Below are 13,847 nucleotides of genomic sequence, written 5' to 3'. Positions count from 1 at the left end.
CCAGAACGGGAAGTGCGTACAGGTGCGGCGGGCGCGGGGCCCGGCAGCCCGCGGGGGTGGCCAGCCGTCCGGGGCCGGGACCTGCGCCCCAGCGCCCTCCGGGCTTCGTCGCCGCTTCTCCATCCCCCGGGGAGCCCCACCCCTCGCCTAGGCTCCGCGCCCTGGCGTTCCCCTGGCCCCGGGCGGGGAGCGGGGGTCCGGGGGTCGGATGGCGCTGCCCATCGCCTCGGTACCGGCGGCGGAGCCCCTGGGCGCCCCGGGTCGGTCCTTGGAGGCGTGAACGCGACGCGGGCGACACGGTCCCTTCCCTGCAGACGCCGCGGCTTCCTCCCTGTTTCTTCGTCGACATGTTAGCGATTCTTGCCTCGCACCCACCTGATGAAAGTATGACTTTGGGAATTTACGGGGACTCGAAACATGAAGTTGAAATACGGAATTGCGTGTTTTATTCGTCAGGGTCCCGGGCTCTCAGCATCTCATAGGCGCTGTCCAAGTTTCCGTGCAAGGGAGCGCGCTTTGTGTTTCCTCGCTTTGCAAAGTAGCTGCGTTCGGTTTGGCGTCTCTTTAGGGTGTTGTCGCATGAAAGAAATATAAGCTTCGCCGCGACTCCAGTTCGGTGAAGTGGACTTACTTGTAAAGCATCATAAAGACAGTTTTCCCATTTTAGATCGCGCTTTTACTCGGGGCTTTTGTAAATGTGATTGGGGAGAGGAAGGCGGGGAAGCGGAAGATGACATTCACATTGGGAATTTGGGAGCTCCGATTTGTTTTGGCAGAAATATGTCTGAGAGGTTATTGACAATGCATAATAGTGTATAATTAAAGTAACTGCTGATTATGTGTTTGTGGAGTTGAGGGAAGGGAAGATTACTCTTATATAGAATACTTTGAGGGCCCCATAATGGATGGCATTTTACTCTAATGGGGATGAGGTGTGGCCGTTTGGCCATTGCAGAAAGTGGCTCCTGCAAGTCAGAGAGAGAAATGTGTGATGTGGAAACTGGCTATTACAGCAGAGAAGTCACATCCGATTAATGTCTTTAGTTGTAGGCTGAGGACTGCTTACCTGCTAATCCCTTTTATAATAATGACATATGTATTAAGCACCTGAGCACATTAGATTTTATGCATGACAGGTTTAAAAGAAAATTGTAACTACTACTCTTAAGGAACCTGCCCCCCCAAAAGTGAGTATGTAAAATAAACAGAAGGCTCTTTTACAGTTTAGGAGGCTCCTGGAATCCATTTTATGTGTAGGGAGAGGAGCAGGAATTAGAAAAGGGTAAGAATTGCCCTGGCCGGTTTGGCTCAGTGGATGGAGCATCGGCCTGCAGACTTAAGGGTCCCGGGTTCGATTCCAGCCAAGGACACATGCCTGCGTTGCAGGGTCAATCCCCAGTAGGGGGCGTGCAGGAGGCAGCCGATCAATGATTCTCTTCATTGATGTTTCTACCTCTCTCTCCCTCTCCCTTCCTCTCTGAAATCAATCTGAAATCAATAAAGAAATATATTTTTTAAAAAAAAAGGGTAAGAATAAAAATGGGTCACTTAGGTGTCCTGGTCAGAGACAATAAGAGGAAGTACACTTATTAAATTGATCTATCTCATACTGAGAATCTAAATATCTGCACCAATAGTTGGAGAGGAATAGATGTCAGAATTGTGTGTTTCTGGGACCATAAGTATATCTTTTTTAAAAAATAATATATATTTTATTGATTTTTTACAGAGAGGAAGGGAGAGGGATAGAGAGCTAGAAACATCGATGAGAGAGAAACATCTATCAGCTGCCTCCTACACACCCCCTACTGGGGATGTGCCGGAACCAAGGTACATGCCCTTGACCGGAATCGAACCTGGGACCCTTCAGTCCGCAGGCCGATGCTCTATCCACTGAGCCAAACCAGTTAGGGCCATAAGTATACCTTTTTAAAAACAGCAACTTTTTGTTACTTACTGCTGCATAATGAATTACTCTGAAACTTAGAGGCTTAAAACAGAAGATATTTCCTTTTGTCTCCATCTGCCCCCCCCCCTTTTTAAATTGATTTCAAAGAGAAAGGAGAGAGCAAAATATATATATCAATTTATTATTCCATTGACTGGTACATTCATTGGTTGCTTCTTGTCTGTGCCCTGACCCGGGATCCAACCAACAACCTTGGCATATTGGGATAATACTCTAACCAACTGAGCTACCCGGCCAGGGCTCAATCTGTCTCTTACTAGAGAAATTTAATACATTCACATTTATTGTGGTATTTGTGTTTGATATGTTTGGTTCTGATTGCTTTTCTTTTTAAAAAAATATATTTTATTGAGTTTTTACAGAGTGGAAGGGAGAGGGATAGAGAGCTAGAAACATCAATGATGAGAGAAACATCTATCAGCTGCCTCCTACACACCCCCTACTGGGGATGTGCCGGAACCAAGGTACATGCCCTTGACCGGAATCGAACCCGGGACCCTTCAGTCTGCAGGCCGATGCTCTATCCACTGAGCCAAACCAGTTAGGGCCTGATTGCTTTTCTTTGGTGGGGATGGTAAATTTTTCTTTTTTTCTTTTTTCCATTTTCTGTTTTGCTGTATTAATCAAGTTTTCTTTTTCCCTCTCCCCTCCCCTTAGAGATTTAGAAGTCCTGTTCCTCAATTATTTTTTCCCAAGAAATTGTACCTAGGTATTACAATTTCTAAGAGAAAACTCAAAATTCATGATTGTGACATAATTCCCATAATTCCCATAATGTTTAGAATCCTACAGTAATGATCCTTTTCTCCCAGAACTCTGTACCCCACAATATTTTGGTATTGTTGATGTTAATCACATTCTCTTTTGCAGATAACCTTGGCAGGGGTAGGGAGGACTTAAATACTCTTAAAGCATTTTCTCTTTATTTTTTAAATTTATTTTTCTTTCAATACCCAACTCAAGCTTTGGGAAAATTCTTTGAAAATGTTCGTATTCACTTGTAGTTTTTGAAGCGCTCATTTAATATGCATTGCTTATATTAACCTTTTAGTTGGGCAATCAGGCTTTTCATCTTCATGATCTCTTTCTTGTTTTCAATTTGTTCCTTTTACATGAAAGTCTGCTGTTATTTTTGGCAGTAAAATAGCGTGATGAGCAGTTTTGCCCAAAGGAAGGGGCTGTTATCAGAAAAGGTATGGAAGGTAGTTGCTGGGTACATAGACAATGGATGCCCACTACCGTATAGTAAACATTTCTGAGAGATAGATGACCTCAAAGTAATGCATTACAGTCAGTGGGCTTCCTTAAATTTCCCATGCTGCACATTACCACCTCACCTGCTGCTCCTACAAAACTATCATCTTTGGGCCATGAAGCTTATTATATATAATGTAACCTTTAATGCTCTCACCACACATAAGAAAAGTTGACTATGTGAGCTGATGGATGTGTTAACTAACTTTATTGTGGTAGTCACTTCACATTATGTACGTTAAATCATTACATTGTACGCCTTAAACTTACGCAGTGTACTAGATTGATTACATCTCAATAAAGCTAGAAGAAATACAATTACAGTAATTTAAAAAAAGAAATACCAGTTTTTACAACTTGGTTTTATATTTATAAAATTGTTGCTGATGATGTTTTGTTTAGGTACTGTATGGCAGCCCATAATATGCATTTGTATTTTTTTCTCCTTTCTATGTTAGGGTGACTGGGAATGTCCACAAGAAGCAGCGGCTCGGGTCCTGATGGCTTTTCACGTGCACTGACACATGGTTTGTGATGGCATCCGAGACTGAGAAGACCCAGGCTCTGCTCCAGTCTTGTAGCACTCAGTCTCTTCTTTCCAGCCTCGGTCTGGGCATATTCTGCCTCGTAGCTGACAGACTTCTGCAGTTTTCCATAATTCAGCAAAACAACTGGCTTCGCGCCCTCTCCGATAATGCAGTGCATGGTGTGATTGGCATGTGGTCCTGGGCAATAGTCATCGGAATCAAGAAGAAGACTGACTTGCGAGAAATCTTTCTAGCTGGATTTTTAGCCTCTGTTATTGACGTAGACCACTTTTTACTAGCTAGATCCCTGTCTTTAAAGGTAAGGAGCATATCTGTTTAATTTTCCTTTGATTTTGTTTGCACCATTACTAGTATATCCAACTTTACAGCATCGCTTTAGTTAGAACTAGAGAAGATTGACCTTGTTTTAAAATAAGAAAGCCCAGCCCCGACAGAGTGGTTCAGTTGGTTAGAGTGTCATCCAAAAGGTGGCAGGTTCGATTCCTGGTCAGAACACATACCTATGTTGCATGTTCAATCCCCAGTCCAGGCATGTACAGGAGGCAACTTATCAATGCTCTCCCTCTTCCTCCTCCCTCCTCCCTCCTCCCTCCTCCTTCCTCCTTTCTCCCTTCTCTCTAAAAAGTCAATAAAAACATATCCTCTGGTGAGGATTAAAATTTGTAAAATAAGAAAGCCCATTAATCCAACTTTTTTGACCACTACATACTTCTTGACGGTGTGCACAGACCATGGGGTCCTTCTCAGGGCTGCCCCATCTCTTTCTGTGTTGGTGTGTTCTGTCTTCAGGACCATACTTACATTTCCCCCATATTCTTCATGTTTTATCGTTTAGCATGCAGACCTGCATGCTCCCAGCGGTCGCCAGCCTGTGGCCTGCGGACCACTGATGGCCCGTGAGGTCCGAAAGGTTGGCGACCACTGGTTTACCGCTGCTCCATAGCAGTTGAGCGGCTGGAAGATGATTCCAGGATCTCCATTGGGCATGCAGGAGGCAGCTGCGCTCTCGCAATGAGATGTTTCTCTCTTCTCCCTCCCTCTTTCTCTAAAACTCGGTAAACTATTTAAAAAACAAAGGTGATTCATCCCTGGGGAATGACTTTAATGGATTCATTCCCTGAGTCCCTCTTGGAGGCAAAGGTGAGCATTTCAGTGGGCTGATTAGGGCACAGTCCCTTGTGGAGAAATGGAGGCATTTCATTAAGGCGTCTGGGGTTTAGCCAGACGGTGACTATTAGTCTTGCAAATGAACTAAATTTAAACTAGCAGTTCAGATCATATTTTCTCAGTGTCAACAGATTCGCCTACCGTTTACATGTTTATGATCTGTAAACATGTCAAGGAAAGAAATATAAACTCATAGAAAAGGACTTTGCTTGGCTCCCCCTGGCTTAGAACAGTTCCTGGCTTACCTCCTAAGTGTTCAGCAGGTATTTGTCGAGCAAAGGATAACTGATTGCTTCTTCCTGTGATGTGTCAAGAACTGTACCAGGTATTTCTCAGAGGTTGTCTTACTTGTTTAGAGACTTAACCAGTACAGAATCAGTAATTCCCGGTTAAAGACTAATTTTAACTTTTTTGCTGTAAGCAGAAGCAGCATAAGATTGGGGTCAGAAGACCCGAGTTTGAATCCTAGGATGTAATGTTAGCACACCTTTACTTCTCTAAGTCGCAATTTCCCCATCTGTAAAATGTGGATTATAATGTTAATTGTATCAGAGGGTTGTTGTGAGGATTAAATGAGCATGTTAAATGACACACCTTAGCAAATAGTTAACAATAATTGTTAGAGATTATTATAGATTATTGTAGATAATCTAATAATTGTAGAGATTATAAATAATTGTTAGAGATTATTATTATAATTGGGATAAGCTATGAAGCATTATGAAAAGTATGGTTCATAAATGCATTCATTAAGAATTTAACTACTTTATTGTAATTTTTAAGATATTTGGGCCTTATGCTGAATTTATTCTTTGGTTCATTTAGAAGCTGTAGTGTTAAGAATACAAGCCTTGCCCTAACCGGTTTGGCTCAGTGGATAGAGCGTAGGCCTACGGCCTGAAGGGTCCCAGATTCGATTCTGGTCAAGGGCATGTACCTTGGTTGCAGGCACATCCCCAGTAGGGGGTGTGCAGGAGGCAGCTGATCGATGTTTCTCTTTCATTGATGTTTCTAACTCTCTATCCCTCTCCCTTCCTCTCTGTAAAAGATCAATAAAATATATTTAAAAAAAGAATACAAGCTAGAGGGTGGGGCAGACCTAGTCTCAACCCCAGCTCTGCCACCAAATCCACAACATGGGGAGGTTACTTAGCCTCCTAAGTCTCCATTTCCTCTTTGTAAAATAACCCCGACTCATGGGATTGGTAGAAGAATTAAATGAGATAGCGCCTGTAAAGTATAGCATCGTGCTGATATTGATCCTTTTTGTTTTAATCAATACATTTATTTTTTATTGAGTTTATTGGCGTGACAAAACCATACAGGTTTCAAGTATACAACAAAATATCATCTGCACTCTGCTGGTGCACCTGTTGCCCAAAGCAGTCTCTTGCCATCCCCATTTATCCTCCCTTTGCCCTCCCTTCACCCCCTGTCCCCCTCCCCTCACCCCCTGTCTCCCTGGCTATCACCATACTGTTGTCTGTGTCTATGTGTCATTTATATATATATATATATTTTTTTTTTAAATCTATTTTATTGATTTTTTACAGAGAGGAAGGAAGAGAGATACAGAGTCAGACACATCGATGAGAGAGAAACATTGATCAGCTGCCTCCTGCACACCCCCTACTGGGGATGTGCCCACAACCCAAGTACATGCCCTTGACCAGAATCGAACCTGGGACCTTTCAGTCCGCAGGCCTACGCTCTATCCACTGAGCCAAACCGGTTTCGGCTATTTATATATATTTTTAATCCCTTCACCTGTTTTATGACCCAGCCCCCTTATTGAACCTTATTTTTGAGTGAAGTATTAAAATGCTTTCACATTCACCATAAGATTGTATATGATCATCAGTAAATAAATATCAAAACAGAATAAACATTTATGATACTCATTTTTGGTATCTATTTTTACTTCTATTTTTAAGTGATCTATTTTTACTTCAATAATTTCATGATTATGTCCTTTTCTTCTTTCATTAGACATTGTTTTTCTATGAGTAAAAAATCTGCATTGATATTTTAATTATCAGCCAAGCATCAGAAATCTCCCATTTCTTCTTCAGCATCTGTTAGTGTAAACAGACTTCACAGAAAGTGCGGAGGGATCCTGCTCTGCACACAGGGAGCCTCAGCGCCGGGCAGCTCCGCCTCAGGGTCCGCTTTCTTCCCGGCAGCGACAAAAATCGAATAATCATGCAGAAAAGTTATGTGATCTGACAAATTAGAAATACAATAACCAAAAAGGAGGAAGAGGAATGTAAACTCTGTGCTATTCAGTCGGTAGGTCAGGGGTAAAGAAATCTGTTTTAAGCAGGGGGTTGCACGGTTCCCAGTTTCCAGGGAGTCTGATTTGGCAGTGTGACAAGGTACAGTCTCTTTAATGGATGACTTTATTTTTTAATGTGGGGGAGGGTTGTGTCCTCTAATTTTTTTTTATAGATATTTAAATATTTTTCTTTGCTATTTTCTCCCTCCTACCACCACCCCTGCACCACCCCCCTCCCCCAATCTCTAATGGGTACCTCTCCCTTTCTTGTCACCATCTTCATCCCCAGAACCAATGCCTTTCAAAGCCTCGAATCATGCACACTTTTCAATCCTTTCTCTGTGGTCAGTGCTCGAACCAACGGGACCCTTTTCAGTATTTTCATACATAGGTTGTGCTTTCTCTTTGTAGTGGTAATTTTATTTTTTTGTTTTTGTTGTTAATACTCACCTGAAGATATTTTCCCATTGATTTTTAGAGAGAGTGGAAGGGAGGGGGCGGGACAGAGAATCATCAACGAGGGAGAGACACATTGATTGGTTGCCTCCTGCACATGCCCCACCAGGGCCAGGGATTGAGCCTGAAACCAAGGTACCTGTCCTTGACTGGAATCGAATCTGGGACCCTTCAGTCCACAGGCCGACGCTCTATCCACTGAGCCAAACCAGCTAGAGCTGTAGTGTCAATTTTATTTTTTTTATTATTATTTTTATTTTTTAAGAATATGGAATGCTTCACGAATTTGCGTGTCATCCTTGCCAGGGGCCATGCTAATCTTACCTGTATCATTCCAATTTTTTAGTATATGTGCTGCCGAAGCGAGCACTGTAGTGTCAATTTCAGATCAGTCTCCTGTTTCTCCTCATCTTTCTTCAATCAGTCTTTCCTGGCTTGTGGTGGGAGTATGAGAGAGAGAGCTCATGATTTGGTGTTTAATACTTTAGAGTAGTTGAAGTTAGAGCATTCTCTGACTTCTGTGTGTGCTGAGTGAGGTTTTATGTATCCTGTTCTGTAATGTTTTTGAGGATGTGTGGTTGATTCAGATTTAGGCAATCTTCTCTAGTTGCAAATTAGCCTTTAGACTGTGTGGGAACAAAGCCTTACTCAGGGCTCATTCAGGGGTTGAGTCTGAATTTTTCATTTGATTAGATATTTTTGTTACCTTTTTTTTTTTTTGCAATGGTTTAGAAATTTCACTGAAGTTTATTTAATTCAACTTTAGAATACTTATTTAAAATAATATAATCTTTCTAAATGTTGTAAATAAATTCTGAAAGTATTCAAAGCTAATATAAAGTGATTACTACAAAAATATTCCCCTTTTGTGCCTTTATTAATTGAAGGACATTTTATTTGGTTGTGAGATTTTTTTTTCAACACTCTAAGAGGACAATTCTTTAAAACTCCAAAATTACTCAAACCTTATACATTTAGGATTTAATATGGTTTTATTGGTTTTTAGAGAGAGAGGAAGGGAGAGGGATAGAGAGAAATGTCTATGAGAGGGAAGCATCATTGATCGGCTGCCTCCTGCACGCCCCCTACTAGGCATACAACCTGGGCATGTACCCTGACTGGGAATCGAACTGGTGACATCCTGGTTCATAGGTTGACACTCAACCACTGTGCCACCCTGTCCAGGCAGGAACATATTTTAGAGTATTAAGAAGCATGTATAACTGCTGTAACCGGTTTGGCTCAGTGGATGGAGCGTCGGCCTGCGGACTGAAGGGTCACAGGTTCGATTCCGGTCAAGGGCATGTACCTTGGTTGCAGGCACATCCCCAGTGGGTGGTGTGCAGGAGGCAGCTGGTCGATGTTTCTCTCTCATCGATGTTTCTGACTCTCTGTCCCTCTCCCTTCCTCTCTGTAAAAAATCAATAGCAGGAAAATATTTTAGAGTATTAAGAAGCATGTGTAACACGTTGTTTGCCAAGAAGGAAATGATAGAGGTATTGCTTCCCCGCCCTCCCCGCAGGCTGCTTTGACTCTTCCACGAAGACCCTTCCTTCACTGTTCTACTGTGATACCCGCCGTGGTTCTGACCCTCAAGTGTACCATGCACCTCTTCAAGCTCAAAGACTCCTGGTGCTTCCTTCCCTGGATGGTCTTCATATCCTGGACCTCACACCATATCCGAGATGGCCTTCGTCATGGCCTGTGGATATGCCCCTTTGGGAAAACTCCTCCCTTGCCACTCTGGCTCTATGTAGTAAGCACAGCATCCTTACCTCACATCTGTTCCTTGGTCATGTACTTAACAGGGACCAGACAGGTGATGTCTTCAAAACACGGAATTCATATCGATGTCTGAGGTAACCATGCAGCAGCCTCAGAGAAGCAAATGGTTTGGACAATGATAATTAAGGATGCCCAACACTAAAGTGAATTTTAGAAAACATATTAGGTACTTATATTAATTATTATAATTCCTGAATCCTCTTGCTCAGGAGGCATGTGCAACTTTTTTTAAATGATATGTTTGTTGTAATTCTGTTTTTCTCTCTGTAACAGTTTCATGCAGTATTAGAGTTCCATTTATTCCATTTCTGTTTTTATTGTTTCTTCTGTGTATCTGGCTTTACTAATAGCTTGATTAGATTAGCATCCAGTTAAGTTTTCTGGAAGTAGATTTTTAAGGTAGTTGATTTCCTGATGAAAAATAGTTCAAATTTTAGGGTGAATAGTTTGTGGAAGGTTAGCTTGATGTTTGGATCCTCATTTTCCTGAGATACTGAAACAGTGAAAAGGCCAAAGTTAATGAGACCGTGAGCTGTACAAGTACAGTAAATGCTAACACTTCCTTCTGCCCATCTGTGTGGACCCCGACGGGAGTGGAATTGCCAAGTGCTTTAGTGAGTTGTGGTTACTGGCAGAATCAGCACCAGTGCAGTTGTGCTGAAATGATCATAACGTTCATAAAAGGCAGTAACTAACATTAGATCTAGGTTATTGTCTCAGAAATCACTTTAGGAAATTATTGCAATATGTTGGCTATAGTAACATCTTCCTGAAGTATTATTATGTCAGTATCTTTGCCAAAAAATCTCATGTGTTAGGGTTTTAACTGTTTTGAAAAACGTAACTAAATTTAACAAATTATTTGCTAAGAAGTAACATGAACAAAGCATTGCTACTTGGCTCATAACATAGAATTTGAATTCACACACAAAAAAGAACTTACCAGTAATGCCGTTTTGAATGTGAGTTCCTGGATGTGCCATTAAAATTGTTTTAGTTGCTGTCAATTTGTTTATACACTCCTCTAAAATATTATACCAGTTAAACAGTTTTTTAAAAAATATGCCCTATACTGAGAGACAAAACAGCTTTTCTGAAAATAAAACTGTTTTAGAAAATTTGATTTTTCCTTTTTTTCTTTTAGATTGAATGTCTGTTAAAAATGGTCAGCCTGTATTAGAGAAGGGAATTGGGTTGCTGTGAGTTTTACATCTGCACAGTGTAATGTTACTTTGATATAAAAGCCAGGGCCCAGAGGAACCGCTTTTGTTTGCACATGTGCACCATCTGCTGTCTTGGTGTTTGCTTACACATTTTGTGATTTTTCTTGCTAGTGACTGTGTGCCTTCCTCTCTGAGAAATGACGCAGCAATGCCTTACTGATCTAGCAGGTTTTTCTCTTTAAGTTAAACAGTTCTGTCAATTGTTATCACAGTTCAAGCTCTGTAGTGCAAGCATGTCAAACTCGCGGCCGTCGGGCCGCATGACAAGGCATACGGCCCCCCGGCCGCGAGTTTGATATGCTTGCTGTAGTGTTTGTTGTTAAAACCAATTCTATTATATTTTACAATCTATTAGACCTTATAATCTGTTATTATCTTTTGAGAGCAATTATTGTGGCAGTTTGGTTGGTTTAATGGCAAATATTATATTGTGGGGGTAAATTTGAATAAGGTCAAGATTTTTATTTTATTTTATTTTATTTTATTATTTTATTGTTTTATTGCTTAAAGTATTACAAAGAGTATTACATATGTCTCCTTTTTTTTCCCGCCCTTGACAATCCCTTGGCCTCCCCTACCCCCCAGTGTCTTATGTCCATTGGTTATGCTTATATGCATGCATACAAGTCCTTCGGTTGATCTCTTATCCCCCTCCCTCCTGCCCCCCAACCCTCCCCGGCCTTTCCGCTGCAGTTTGACAATCTGATTGAGGCAGCTCTGCCTCTGTATCTATTATTGTTCATAAGTTTATAATGGTCTTTATTATCCATGAATGAGTGAGATCATGTGGTATTTTTCCTTCATTGACTGGCTTATTTCACTTAGCATAATGCTCTCCAGTTCCATCCATGCCGTTGCAAATGGTAAGAGTTCCTTTTTTTTTTTTTTTACAGCAGCATAGTATTCCATCGTGTAGATATACCACAGGTCAAGATTTTTAAAAAGCATATGATTTCAGAAACCCATGGACATAAAGCATATATCTTGTACGACTTTTTTTGACTAAATTATAAAATTCTATTTTTTTTCTTTCTCCGTGTTAGGCAAAGGAATATCTTTAAAACATAGGGCCTTACTTAAGAATGCCACATCGGCCTTTGGGGTTGTTCTGCCCTTCTGTTAGAATGGGAGTTCACTTTGACCACGACTCTTTGCTTCTACAGTAACTGCAGATTTTAAGTGTGGGTTAATCTCTGTTCTTACCTCTGCCATTAGAAATGTTTCTTGTCCTGAAAGCTGTGGTTGCAACTTCTAGAAATATTAACAACCAAATTCCCATTCCCAGCTGCCATTGTGTTCCTTTTCTTAGTGAAGGAGTTTGTGTCAATACATGAGCTGGAATGTTGGCTTGTTTCTCATTTGTGTTTTTTTTCCCAGGGTTTCTCCTCTGGACTCAAATCATGAAGCCATAGCCCATAGGAGTTTCTTTTTCTAATTACCGATTCCCTCTTCTCATTATGTGACTCACTGAACACAAAATTGTACCATCACAGGACCTCAGAGAAATCTAGTTATTATTTTGCCTTGATGCAGATTACCTTATAAGTCATTCCGCAATGATGAATGTTCTTAGTCTTAGGCTCTCCTGAGAAACGCTGTTTGCCACTTCTCTTCAAAACGGTTACTATATTTTTAATGTCTGTTTCATGTGATAAAAGACATACTGTATTTAATTCTAGTGAAATATGTTAGAATGTGGTAAGGGGTGGATTTTGATTTAGTTTTGTTATGAATTTACAGATATTATTTTGTTATTAGGGTAATTTTTGCCTCTCAGAGACATCAAGAAATGTTTATTTCTAATTATTGCAAGTTATTATAACTATTGTAACTATGTTATAGAAATAAACCTTTATTTAAATGTAAACCCCAAAGCATTGAATCTAATTAAAATGTAAAAGAAAACAGCAATGAGTTGTTTTGATTCTCAGTTTGGCAAACTTTAGAAAGATTGATAACGTTCAGTGTTGGCAGAGTGTAAGCATATGGGCATTGTTGGCATGACAACAAACTCATACTTTCTTGCAGAGGGAATTTGGTAATGTGGTTTTAAGCCATTTTACCCAGAAATTCCAAATTCCAACTCTAGGAATTTATTCTAAAGAACTAAACAGGTACATATACAAAGGAAAAACACTTTTTTTGGCTGCTTAAAATGAAAACAACAACAACAAAAAACCTACACCTAAAAACCACTTGAAAGTCTTTAACTAGAGAGTTAGCACCTAACTGATGGTACAAGCAGTGGAATACTAATGGGTGAAGTAGCCCCTGAAATGGTATGCAAAATTATCTGCATGGAAAAGTAAAAACTAGCAGTGGAACAGTATGGGTCCATATTTGTAAAGTAGGTATTTCCATTTTTCTATCGTAAGTGCAGTCCTTGCCCCACTGGTATGGCTCAGTGAGTACCAACCTATGAACCAGGAAGTCACGGTTCGATTCTGTGGGCTCCATCCCCAGTAGGGGGCGTGCAGGAGGGCAGCTGATCAATGATTCTCCCTCTCCCTTCCTCTCTAAAACCAATAAAAATATATTTAAAAAAAATAAGTGCAGTCCTCAGGCTGCGGGCAGGTCTGGTCTGACGTGAGCAGCTGACTGACACTCACTGTTCCCCAGAGGCCTGTCCGTGGCCTCTGGGGCTGACCTTCCCAGTGGGTCTGCAAGCCGTTGACCTGCTTCTCTGTTTCCACTTGGGATTCACCACCTCCATTAGACTCACAGGCTTGGACTGTTACGTAACTTTATTTCCCCAGACTCCAGGAATATTCCAAGACCCGTATTCGATCCAAGCCCCAGCAGGAGGCTCACAGCCTTCCCTGATCTGAAGAGTCCTGTGAATAATCATTCTCCACAATTACTTTGTACTTTGCATAAATCCAAGGCATTGCCACACGTGTCCCCTTGACATTTGTTTACGTACCAGGAATAACGATAATAAAGGGTTTCTGAAGCATTGGACCCTTTTGACTGACCTCGCAAGGAGTTGTTGATACTCTTTAATGTTGCTTCAGAGGTCTGGGTAGCCGTCCAATCCCATCGGCTCCATAATCACCTGAACACATACTCTGATCTTCCTCAGACATCTATGTGTTTTCAAAGAAAACACCCCCTGAATTCACACACCTGTACTCACCTAATACTGATTTGATTTCATCCGGGTCAGTGAT

The 13,847-nt window shown here is 41.2% G+C and overlaps 2 protein-coding genes and 1 non-coding gene across 5 annotated transcripts in view; 2 read left to right on the top strand and 1 right to left on the bottom strand.

Moving 5' to 3' along the window:
• The first annotated feature begins 178 nt into the window (after positions 1-178).
• Positions 179-10,461, top strand: TMEM267 (transmembrane protein 267). Of its 3 annotated transcripts, XM_014461418.2 has the most exons (4): positions 179-384; positions 3,089-3,162; positions 3,682-4,069; positions 9,192-10,461. In XM_014461418.2, exons 3-4 carry the CDS (start codon positions 3,758-3,760, stop codon positions 9,525-9,527), a joined length of 648 nt encoding a protein of 215 aa, XP_014316904.1. In that variant the 5' UTR covers positions 179-384; positions 3,089-3,162; positions 3,682-3,757; the 3' UTR covers positions 9,528-10,461. The 3 variants fall into 3 exon arrangements, with proteins under 3 accessions (XP_014316904.1, XP_014316905.1, XP_014316906.1); XM_014461419.2 differs by lacking the exon at positions 3,089-3,162; XM_014461420.2 differs by lacking the exon at positions 179-384 and having other exon boundaries at positions 2,591-3,162.
• CCL28 (C-C motif chemokine ligand 28) overlaps positions 3,956-13,847 on the top strand; it is a 27,201-nt gene continuing 17,309 nt past the window's right edge. The window contains exon 1 of the mRNA XM_006095379.3: positions 3,956-4,069. The gene's annotated coding sequence lies outside the window, so the exon portion shown is untranslated. The remainder of the gene's footprint in view (positions 4,070-13,847) is intronic.
• On the bottom strand, positions 7,932-8,039 carry LOC111827360. Its single transcript, XR_002830864.1, has one exon. It is a non-coding gene; the product is annotated as a U6 spliceosomal RNA (small nuclear RNA).

The sequence above is a fragment of the Myotis lucifugus genome, unplaced genomic scaffold (genome assembly GCF_000147115.1).
Source record: "Myotis lucifugus unplaced genomic scaffold, Myoluc2.0 scaffold_153, whole genome shotgun sequence".
In the NCBI taxonomy this organism is placed as follows: domain Eukaryota; kingdom Metazoa; phylum Chordata; class Mammalia; order Chiroptera; family Vespertilionidae; genus Myotis; species Myotis lucifugus.
The sequence above is the reverse complement of the archived record's forward strand: the minus strand, read 5'-3'. Positions and strand labels throughout refer to the sequence as shown.

Coding starts and splice junctions, on each gene's coding strand:
- TMEM267 (XM_014461419.2), top strand. CDS start 3,758: ATGGCATCCGAGACTGAGAAGACCCAGGCTCTGCTCCAGTCTTGTAGC. Junction 4,070..9,191: donor CTAGATCCCTGTCTTTAAAG/GTAAGGAGCATA, acceptor CCCTCCCCGCAG/GCTGCTTTGACTCTTCCACG.